The 12,258-nt window shown below is 37.0% G+C and overlaps 1 protein-coding gene across 1 annotated transcript in view; it reads left to right on the top strand.

The window, feature by feature from the left end:
* APOB (apolipoprotein B) overlaps nt 1-5,783 on the top strand; it is a 37,698-nt gene extending 31,915 nt beyond the window's left edge. Inside the window, exons 27-29 of the mRNA XM_013194833.3 lie at nt 625-739; nt 1,644-1,827; nt 2,886-5,783. Of these exons, the coding sequence (XP_013050287.3) occupies nt 625-739; nt 1,644-1,827; nt 2,886-4,706 (2,120 nt within the window). The 3' untranslated portion in view covers nt 4,707-5,783. The remainder of the gene's footprint in view (nt 1-624; nt 740-1,643; nt 1,828-2,885) is intronic.
* The last annotated feature ends 6,475 nt before the right edge of the window (nt 5,784-12,258 follow it).

The raw sequence follows: 12,258 nt of genomic DNA, 5'->3' as shown, positions 1-12,258 counted from the left end.
AATGGAAGAGATCTCTTTTTTATATAGAGGTTTCTTACTTTAAATTGCAGACATCATAATGTTTCCCCATTGCTTAAGATAATACCCTTAAATGAGAGAAAGCAGGCTCACTTTTTATGTAATCCAGTTCAGATAAATAAATGCCTACCTTTTTTCTTATAGAACCATAGAATTAACCATTAATTTTCATAAATAACCATTAATTTTCATAATTAATCATTATGAATTAAACATATTTGGTTTTCAAAATATTTCAACTCAGAAAGCTCAGGCATCCATATAGTTTTTAATTCTAGACTTTAGAATAATAGTAAAAGCATACATAAGAACAAAATTATAAAACTCTCAAGAGATTAGAATCTAGAATCCCCATTTCTGGTCTGCATGAATGCAAAATGTTATACCCCTGTTATTATAAACATAGAGGAACATTTAATTTTTAAAATATTCTGGTTGAACAAGCATTTTTGTATCTTTTTATTTGGGGCATTATGGTCATTTAGTTTCTTGAGGTATAATTTTGCATACAATGGAAACAGTCCACAACTGGCCTAGTTGTGGACTAGCTCAACATTTTGTATTTTGTATTGTTCTGGTAAAACACACTTGAAATCTGTTTCACAGCTGTTTCAAACTACAAATATGAAGGAGACATGTTTGTTATGAAGACCACTGGCAGCCTTTCTCACCGTGACTTGAGTGCAAACTACAAGCAAGATGTCACTCTTCGGGGATTTGGGTAAAGATTTGTTCTGACAATCTAATTTATAATAGACAAAAGTGCCAAAGATGTACTTGTTGCTTTGAACACAAATGCCCCATTCTGACAATCTAATTCATAATAGACAAAAGTGCCAATGATGTACTTGTTGCTTTGAACACAAAATGCCCCAGAGTGCTTTGCTGTAATTAGTAAGAACCTATGTAACTAATCTGTCATTATTGGTGGTAATTTTTTCTATCTTGAGATAGCTGAAACGCTATTCTCTGTCAGTATTTCCAACATAGCTTTTCTGAGCAGCCCTACTTCACATAATTGCTAAGATATAAACCCAGCATTTCATATTCAGAGCGGTTCTAGATCTGACCATCAACAAAGCTTTTTCACTGGAACCCTCTGTCAGCACAAGTCATTAAAGAGTAATTTTTATTCACAAGTACTTGTACTAGGGATTACAGAGTTGGCCTTCTAACTGCCTGTTTTGATCTCCAAGTGTTGTGCTGATATATCCAAGGGACAGAAGTCTGAGAAGGCAAGTACAAATGCAGATACAAAATACTGCCTGAACTTATGTCGATGGAAAAAATTGAAGTCAGCTTATAGAAGTCTTTAGAAAGCTTACAACAGGGCAGCTACAGGTTTTGAATTGTTGTCGTTATTCAATGAAAATTCTCGACTGAGCTCAATATGGTATCTAAAAAAAGGAAAATTGGAGTAACATGAAGTTTTGAATATATTAGGCTAAATCCTAAGAAATTTGGATAATAAAGCCCTACTTTCTTTTGATGACAAAGGTATTGTTCACATGGACATATATGTAATATCATAGGTAGTGTTATATTTAGGCATACTGCATTGTGTACTTCCTTAGGGCCTGTGCTGTCTTCTTGTGTTCATTATAGCTGTGTATTCTTTGTTGTAGAGTTGTGGCCAACACTGCATCACTAGACGTCATCAGCCCAACATTTACTGATATTCATGTACGTTATCAAACGACTGACAGCACAATATCCTCTTCAGTATCTACACCTTCTGCTGGGACCTTAGGCTATCTCATTGAAGTAGAAACTGACATTCTGAAGAAGAAATTTTACTACCGAACTCGGGTAAGCTTGATATGACCAATAACAAGCAAAAAGGTTGGCGGTGGTCAGAAAAAAAGCTCCCGTTTAAAGTTTGTGTATGTTGATATTAAGACATAAGTTAAACACCCTTTGTCCAAAGAAAAAGTGTATTATCAGTAATTATGTTTTTTATTTCCTACATTGGCCTTGCCAGTTCTAAAAGTAGCATCTATGTGAAGAGACTGTTTCAGCTTTTTTCCCTCTGCCATGATCAAGAAAATACACCTGCTGAAAGTGAAGAAAGTACAGAAACAGTTTTTGATAACCAAACCATCAGGCTACTTACAATTATTACAAAAGTTGCCCTTATAGGAACCAAGCCCCTGGAAGTGGTCAGACGTAATGTGTCTTCTTTTCGGATCCATTAATACATTATGAGAAGTAAAAGCGTTTTTAGATTTGCTAACAAAAGATGCTATTATTGGCATACCACAATTACAAAATATTTTACCTTCCACGATGATAAACTAATTTAAGAATCACCATCAACTCATAATTCATTATTTATTACTGAAAACTGGAAAATGTGTTTATGTAAATAGATTTGAGGATCTTTAATTACTCTAAGTAGCTTTCACTCATTGTTTCATTGATTTAAATGATTGCAAAATTAAATCCTCTAATGTTTTCATATTAAGGAAAGGCTGTTTAAATTCACTTTAAATAATTTCAAGAATGAGCGGAAGGGTCATCTCCTAAGTAATTGACAGGTTTTATGAGGCCTCATAGCATTTAATAGAAAGGAAAGAAAAATCTTATTTGCAGTCTGATTTTAAAAACAAACAAAAAGACTAAATTATGTTGTGGTACTCCTGTGCAAAGAGGCACAGCGTACCTTGATACAATATAATTTGTTCCAAAATAACCTTTCAAGATGGGAGCAAACATACAGTAGACAAAAATTTGTAGTGTATATATCTTTATATATATTAAATGTAAAGTTATGCAAAATGAAAACATTGAAATACACTTATTATAAATAATGTGGGATTTGTTTTATTTACAAGCTATCTTTTGGTTATCCCATCTTATATTTTCAGTCTGCTCCTCAGAAGGACATTGACATATTAAGCAGTGAGATATCCTTCAAGAATCCTCACCTGATTCAAATGAAATTCAACTGGAAAGAGGATGCTGCCAAAGACTTGCTGTTGGGTCTAAAAGACAAAGTACCTAAAATGACAAATGCAGTCTATAGATATGTTAATCGGTACCATAAGGAGCATATGGGACTGGATATTAGTGCTGCCACCTTGAAGATGAAGAATATGATACAGAATAATGCTGACAAAGCATATGCATTTGCTGCAAAACAAATAGACCAAATAGATGCTCAGCTTCGCACAGCTGCCAATGAGGCCTCTGGCAAATATCAGGAGATGAAGGTGAAGGCTAAACAGCTGTATCAAAAAGCAGCAGATCAAGCTGGACAGATTGAATATCAAAAACTAAAAGCAAAGATTTTGGATGCTACAATTGACATAATTGAAGAGTATCACAAGAAAATAAAACACCTAATTGATTCAGTCATTGAGTTCCTGAAGACTACAAAATTCCAGGTTCCTGGGCTTTCTGAAAAGTACACTGGTGAAGAATTATACCTTATGACTACAGAGAAGGCAGCAAAAACTGCTGATATATGCCTTTCAAAACTTCAGGAATACTTTGATGCCTTGATTGCAGCTATTAATGAGCTGGAAGTCAGAGTTCCTGCTTCTGAAACAATTCTTAGAGGTCGTAATGTACTTGATCAAATTAAAGAAATGCTGAAACATTTGCAGGAAAAAATCAGGCAGACGTTTGCTACTCTCCAGGAAGCTGACTTTGCAGGAAAGCTTAACCAACTTAAACAAATAGTGCAACAAACATTTCAGAAGGCAGAAGATATAGTTAGAAGCTTGCAGTCCAAAAATTTTGAGGACATCAAAGTCCAAACACAACAGCTGTACAAAGATGCAATGGCTTCAGTCTATGCACAGAAACTTAGATCCTTGGCAGAAGATGTTAAAAAATACATTTCTCAGGTGAAAATTTTTAGCCAGAAGACATTCCAGGAGCTTTCAGAAAAGCTGCACCAGCTGCTTCTCTATATAAGGGCATTGCGGGAAGAATATTTTGATCCAACTACACTTGGATGGTCAGTGAAATACTATGAAGTAGAAGACAAGGTATTAGGATGGCTGAAGAATCTAATAGACACACTAGTGAATTGGCACACCAGGTATGTTGGAGATCTTGCTGATTCATTTACACGCCTGACAGACCAAGTAAGAGAACTGGTGGAAAAATACAGCCAGGAATACTATGACCTTATAGCTGATGTTGAAGGGAAAGGAAAACAGAAGGTCATGGAGCTCTCATCTGCTGCTCAGGAAAAGATCCGATACTGGTCTGCAGCTGCTAAAAGGAAAATCAACGAATACAACAAGCAAGTCAAGGCAAAACTCCAGGAGATCTATGAGCAGCTTAGTGATTCTCAAGAAAAGCTAATCAGTGAGGCCAAAAAGTTAATTGATCTAACTATAGAGAAGTACTCTGCATTACTGCAGTATATCTCTGAGCTTCTTCGTTGGCTTGAGCAAGTAACAGCTGACAGCATAAAACCATATATAGCTGTTCGTCAAGGAGAGCTTAGAATAGATGTGCCATTTGATTGGGAGTCCATTAACCAAATGCCCCAGAAAAGCAGAGAGGCACTCAGAAAAAAGGTGGAATTAACACGCACACTAATTCAGCAAGGCATTGAACAAGGCTCCAGGAAATGGGAAGAAATGCAAACATTCATTGATGAACAACTTGCCACTGAGCAGCTGAGTATTCAGCAGATTTTGGAAAACATACAGAAGCGCATGAAGACCTGAATGGACATGCAGAAGAGAAGTGAAAAGTTTATACCACAATGTATTTAAAAATAACAGCAATCAGCATACTGGAACTTCAGGTAGATACTGTTTGAATCTGAATTTGTAACTGAAAACTGAATAATCTACAGTAGGTTATTTTAATAAGCTTAATAAGCCAATAAATGAGTTCTTTATTACATTTTTGTGTCATTCATTACAGCTAGTTTTACTTGGACTATAGGGCTTAATCCAACAATTTTCAAGGTCAACGGGAAGTCTTTGCATTGATTTCACTGTATGTTGGATCAAGCCAGTAATGTGCAATACATATTGTAAATAGTTGCAAAAGCTACAGAATACACAGAATAAACAGGTTTAAAATAAAGGTCACATTTATAAGCCAGGTGAAGAACAACTTGAAAACACATTTATTTCCCAACTTAGAAATACATTCATAGATGAGTTTGGGAGAAAAAGAAGAGGAAAGGAGCGCAAGAGAGCATACAGAAAATAAGAAAAAAAGTAATGAATTCCAGAAAAAATATCAAAAAGCAGAAAAGATTATCATTGAATAGAAATCTGGGTCCTGGACAATTGCAGATAACAACAACGTTCTATTGAGAAAAAGAAATCTACACATATATCAGTTTTCAGAAAGCTTCACAAAGAAATTTAGACTTTTTTTTCCTACTGGCTAATTTATGATTCAGAAATACATGGGTTTCTTACCTGTTTCCCCATGATACTTCTGTTTTGACATCAAGCTGTCTAACTTTTGCTTATCATGAGTTTAGGTGACTGTCAAAGTTCCACTGACATCGATGAATATGACAGGAATCGAAGTGTTTTCCCCTCAGTCCCCTAGGCAGGAGCCTAGATCTCATTTAAATGCATTCCAAGTTTAAAGATGAATTTAATAAAGTTGAAGAATTCCCTCACAAAATAGGACTACTTTGAGGTGGAATATGTGTGGAACTGTAATGGTTTCTTTTCAGCTATTGGAATACTGTATAGATAGTCCTTGAAAAAGGCCTACTTAGGCTGAAATAATGTTATCTCTTTGAGAATAAACTCTTTAACAAACAAGACTAGAAATTCTGTGTACATGTTTGTTTTAATACAATCAATCCAGTCTGGAATATGATTTTTGCTGGTTCATTAATGGGAAATCAGAAATTATCTCATTGATTTATTTGCAGTCATGACGTTTTAGAGCCTGGTTTCAACCCACAGTACAACGGGTTACATATGGGAAGCAATGGAGCACTAGTTTACAAATACCTGAGTAAGTTTTGTGGCAGGAGATACATATTTACAGCACAGAGCAGCGTCATGCAAAGCTGCTAGCTCAGGTCCTGGAAACAGGAGTTCCTAATGCCCACACTGAGTTTATGCAGTAATAACACTCCCTGCTCTGCAGCACGTCCATGCTGATCTAGCAAGATCTCAGAGCAGGTTGGGCTATATAGCTTTGACATACTATTACCAGATATTATCACCTGAGTAAGTCCCTGCTCATGGCAGGAGGGGTTGGAATTAGATGATCTTTAAGGTCCCTTCCAACACAAACCATAATATGATTCTTAGTTTGCAACTAATGATTGTTCTCACATATGCTAAATTAACCCCCAAATCAGAATGAATCTAGCACAGTTGTATATACACAACTATCTAGCTTTCATCAGAGAGTGAGCATCTCTTAGAAAATAAGGTAATTCAGTTTTCGCTTTGGCTTTCAGCCATCACAAGTTTTTTGTGTTTTTTTTTTTTTTTTAAAAAAAAAAAAAGTTCTGATCCTAAATAAAACTAATCTGTGTATATCGCCCTGCCCAGGGGAACCAGAGATATAAAAATCTCTGTTTACGTGTTCTCTTGAGTATACTAATAAATAAAGATGTTGACTGCAGAGCTTTTTCACCTTCATTCACAAGGAAACTGAAGCCTATGGGTCATCTGATCTTCACTTGATGTCAGATTACACAACTCATTTCCCTGAATTTCACAAATGTTTAAGCACAACCAGATTTCTCAGACCCTGTCTGATTCTTGCTTCCCTCCATCATGACAAATGGCCCTGTGAAACAAAGGACAAAAGAAAAAAATATATAAAAGTTATGGGAGAGGAGAGATTTAAAGTTCTGTTTTCTTTTGTTTTCCCCTTCATGGCTATTTATTTCTGTCCATCATCCATAGTTCTTGGGAGGCTTATAAATTCTGAAGAAGGATTTACTTATAAAGAATGGGTTAACTGAATAATAAATATGCCAAACAGCATAAATACAGGCTCTCTTTGGCAAGAGTGAAGATTCCCAAGAGCAAACACAATAGTTTGCACACTAAACTGTGGTTAGGGGTTAGAGGAGACTTCCAAGTCTCATAGCAGCATTGCCGCCAATTGGATTAGAGCTCTCAGGCCTGTAATCGATGTGACAGCCATCTTGCAGTCATTCCACAGTTGGTTTGGGGAGGGCCTGGAAGCAGAACATTGATCTCAAAAAAGTAGATCTTGCTGGAACTTAGCTGCTGTAAAATCCCCACACCAGAGATGTCATCTTAAGCACCCCTCTGAAACCGCTGCCACGTTTTGACGGTGGGTGGGGCGGGAGGGTGTTTGCCTGGCATGCACAGGTATGACCCACGAGCATGTACAACTATATGTAACTTTAATTTCTATTCCTGTTTGGTTTTCCTAATTTTTTCTTTTAGGTTCTAGCAAATTATACTTTTTTTTTTTTCCATATAATTACATGAAATGTAGACAAAACCACAAATATTCAAATAATGGTGCAATTGACTCCGCTTATGAAACTTTAGCAATATAATCATTTGAAATATTATTAGTTCCATTTTGGGCTCTTTTTCAACCTCGTTTATTTAATAAGAAATAATATATTTCATTAATTTGAATTGTGTGGGAGATAACAGGGAATGAGCAACTATCTAGGGCTCACTGACATGGTTTCTTTTTTTCCTATAGTCTTCCTCATCTGAATTCTCATAAATGCCAGAGGGGATTTTCTTTATAATTTACAGCAAGTATCAGACATAGAGCAGAACTGGTTGTAAAAGTTTAATTAAGTGAAACATTTTAACAAGAAATTCAGAGAACAATATGCCCTGCTCTAACTAAGTGATTGTAGAAATAACATTGACAAGAAACGTGTGTGTTCCTAAATGAAAAACTTTCGCAGACGTAGGACAGCAAAAATGTTCCAGAATTTAGGTTATGCAACTAACTGGAGCTGGTCTTTTATTAAGTGATTTAAAAATACATGTATACATTTGCTGTGTATACACAAATTCTACACACATACCCACATCTAAGCTTACCGTATAGTGCATTATCCATCTCCATCTCTATTTTATGCTATTGATAATTGCAGAGTAATTGTCATTATGGCCTACTGATACCTTACAAAGTTTAAATTGAGTTATTCAGTAAGTGACACCAAATTTTGCACTCCTCTTCTGCTGGCAGATTTATTACTCAGATGGGAAAGCAGAATTTATTAAAGGCCATACGGACGTACAGAACTGCTTGTATTCTGTTGCTACTCAGCCAAATCCTGGCCCAGATGAAATCAATGGCAAAATGTCTATTGGCCTCAGCAGCCGTAGGCTTTGGCTAGTTATGAGTATAATTTGAGAAGCACTTTATGATCCTGTAGGACAAAAAACTATATTGTTATCTATAAAAATCTACACAAAAATATATATATATATTTGCAAAACCATGCAGAGAGGAAAATTAAGCACTAACAAATTTCAGACAGGCCAGAATGAAGGTTGCCTGTGCAATGCTAACCAGAGTCTCTCTGTATACCTAATGATAGCCAGTTTTGCCTAATACCACAAAGTGAGCTGGGGCCAAAACTCCTGGGTTCTGGTCCCATGCTTTAAACATGGAAATATGCTTATTTCTCTCACCACCCTCTCTCTCATTTCATTATCCATCCAAGTCATTGAAGGAAACTGGGGCCTTGCAGAACAAAAGCAAATTTTGGAGGTTTACAAGACCTGACCAAGCAAACAAGCAACCCACCCTGAGCTTAAGGCTGTCCTTGCTTTGAGTGGGAAGTTGCACTACAGACATCACAAGGTCCCTTCCAGCCTGAGTTATCTCATCACTCTCTGTGACTAAAGTGGTGTGGCATTATGTTATGGTACTTAACACCATACTTACTCTTTGGTAAATAATTTATGAGAAATAGCCTCCCTCATAATTCCAATGCATCATTATACAAAAATATAGAAGTTGTGCCATATCCCTGTGTGTAAATGCATCATCGTTCTGTCTCCAACTATGAGGCACAGGACCCAGTATCCAGCTCAGATGCAACCAATAATCTGAATAGTTTCTATTGCTAGCCTACCACTGTTTTGCCAGCCTCTAGCAAAATATGCATAGATAGCAGCATATTTCTGATAAAACCTTTATGTCTAGCAGGCATCAATCCAGTTGGAAGACTGACAGAAGTTTTGAATGCTGTTGAACTTGTATGATTAAGGCATATTTCAATAACAGGAATTTAAATAGAATGGTCAAGGTGATCATGTCATGTCCATCCATCCGCTATCTCTGCTTTGTGCAACCTGATACCCTATCATGGCTGAGTTAAGGGGAAGTAGGTGTCAGGGCATTTTTGCTAGGATGTTCGAACTTCTGTCTTTAGATTGACAGTAAGATATCATAACAGGTCTTCAACTATGTTTCTATTTGAATTGTCTTCTCTCCAGAAAATAGGTTTATTCTTAACCACACACCACCACCCAAACACCCTGGGAATCTGCACAGTTTCCAGGGTATTACCTGCCAACTATTTCGTATTATTCTTTAGTATAATGCATCATTTCCTTTGACCTTCAGTGCCTGTGATACTGACTTGTATCAACCTGGACCACCTACTGCAGAGATCCTCCTTAATTTCTCTTTTATACTTCTGGGTTCCAGGCACAGCAGAATATTTGAGCGAGGGGATTTTAAACCTGCTTTCACCTACAGTGTTGAAAACCTTTTCTTTTGCGTTCTCTTGCAGAAGAAGCAAGACCTCACTGTTCTTTTACTGTGTGAGTCACTCTGCAGTTTGGATGGGCCAAGGCCTGCCCTACCCTCCTTAAAGTACTTCTCTGCAAGCTTGCTATATACTGGGTATGTAAGTGTATCCATAACCAGTCAGTCATTCCTATAATGCTGGCTATATACCTACAGGAGTATAAGTTTGCAAAATCAGGTGGGTAGTATAGGTAACATAAGACAAATTCTTCGTGGCCAACGCTATCGTTCCCTACAGCTGTATCCCGTAATCTTTGCCAGTACCGTATTCATTTTACAAGCATCCTGAATTCTGTCTTCAGTGTGATTCGTGACAGTTTAGACAGAAGTATCCCTGCCTTACCAAACCATGAAGGCTTTCCCAGCAAGCAGGAATACACCACAAAAGCATACTTTGACTGTGATTTTGGTAGCTGTTAGGAGAATAAACAGCACTGATAGATCTTCTCAGAATGGTTGGAGATAGCTCATCTGCTAGCCTGGGCATCGGCAGACGGAGAGGATCAAACACAGAGCAGCAGTTCCACCACCAACATCTGGACATAACAAAGGCTGTATGAGATACTTACACCAAACTTTTTTTGCCAGGTGTTTGCTGAAAGCAGAGGTTATACTCTACTCTGTTTTATACAGAGGCTATATTCTGCTCTGTTTTGTGTACAGCTTTGGCTAAGGATGCAAAGCAAGTAGTTAGCCTTCATAACTTATTTTTCTTTTCCCTACATTTTTCTCCTGATAGCACTACCTTTGCCACAGTTAGATGTATCCCAAAATTGTAGCCAAACAGAGGAAAACAGTGAGCATACATACTGATTATTTTGCAGTAGTACCTTTTTCAGTATTTGCTATGATATTAAGACATTTTTTCTGAAAAGCTTGATTTTGTTTTTATTCAGGACCACCTTCTGTAAAAAGTGATATATGGGTGCCCTTCTGTTCAAGTGTACCATTGCCCTGAAAGCACTGATAACTGTAGCTCTTTGTGCAGGCTTGAAAGCTTTTTCATGCTGGAACCTCCAGAAATCACTCCATCTGTTAATGTACAGCTTTGTCGTCAGTGTCCTAATCACCCTCCATGGCACTCAGAAATGACCCTGAAATGCCTTTTTTTTTTTTTTTCTTTCTAAAGCCTTTAATATTCTTAAGTTTTCAATTGGTAGCCAACCTGAAAGACAGTCAAGATCCAAAACCAGTAGCAAAAAGCTATTAGACCCCTATGCTAACTGAATCAAGCTTCTGCATTTAGCCAGAAAAATCCCCGTTTCTTGCGTGCACATGCACTCCCACACACCTCCCACTCCCATTGGGGCTGTAACACACTGCTGTAAAAAAGGAAGAAAAGTGGAGAGGTGGTAGAGAAACTCAGACTGTCTCTGAGTTTCAGTGTACGTGTTAATTGCGCTTTCCTGCTTCTAATTTAAATTATTTCTGGGTCACTACCTTTGAATACTATCAGAGAGTCATTAATTAATAAAAAGGTCACACAGTCATCTACTGCATTTGTCTTCTGTGACACTTCAAATAGGCATTTCACATTGTCAACAGGCTATTTGTCTCTCCATAATGCTCTTTCTCTGTCTTTATTACATTTGTTTCTTTAATAAGCTTTTGTTTTTCTCTATGGTAATGACTGGCTTACAACTACTTAGAAACAATACAGAAAGTTATGCAAAACCATTTATTTGAATGTTGCAGAACAGAAAGCCAGCCAAACTCAAAAGAACACACATCCCTCACACACAGCCCACATATGCAAAGCTATGAAGTCAAATGCATTACAGCAGTACAAACCCCACCTTGTCTCTCTCAGACATATCTGTCTATATGCACATACATCCATGCAAACACACGCACATGTACAATGTACATTACTGTCAAGTTAAAAGCCTAAAGTTAAGCCTAAAGTTAATTCTTAATCCTTAGGTCATCCCCTTCATTTCAGCACATTGAGCTAGCCAAGTCTTCCCAAGATGACTGTCAGCAGCTAGCTGAGGTAACTCTTCCCACTCAGCTCCCATTAGTTCAGCAGCATCACCAATGATGTTCCACAAAGTTCATCATCCAAAGCTTCAATTCTTGTTTAAACAAAGAATCAGAAAGTTGTATTTGTAAAATGTCACAGTGAAACATTTTGACTTTTTTTTTTTCTCCTTTTAGCTGAAACACCCTGATGAATTTCGTTTATAGTTTTGTGATATGATCCAGTTGGATCATATTCAGCATCTGCCAGTTCCTTCTCCAAAACATTCAAACTGAAATTTTCAGACCTTTTGAGAAATAAAATTTAGTTTTAAAAATTAACATTTTTATTTTACTAGTGGGGGATGATCTCAGCAGCAGGTGACTTCTTTGTAGCCATGCATATGTGTATGACATTTGGACCTTCAGGTCCTCCTTCTTAAGCTTTCTAGAGAATGTCCCTATCTTTCTGCTTTCTGCAAATCTTAATAAATACCCCATGACTGATTACCCTCACAACATATTACCCATTACAGAGGCAGGATCTAGTTTTAATAG

The sequence above is a fragment of the Anser cygnoides genome, chromosome 3 (assembly GCF_040182565.1).
Source record: "Anser cygnoides isolate HZ-2024a breed goose chromosome 3, Taihu_goose_T2T_genome, whole genome shotgun sequence".
Lineage (NCBI taxonomy): Eukaryota > Metazoa > Chordata > Aves > Anseriformes > Anatidae > Anser > Anser cygnoides.
The sequence above is the reverse complement of the archived record's forward strand: the minus strand, read 5'-3'. Positions and strand labels throughout refer to the sequence as shown.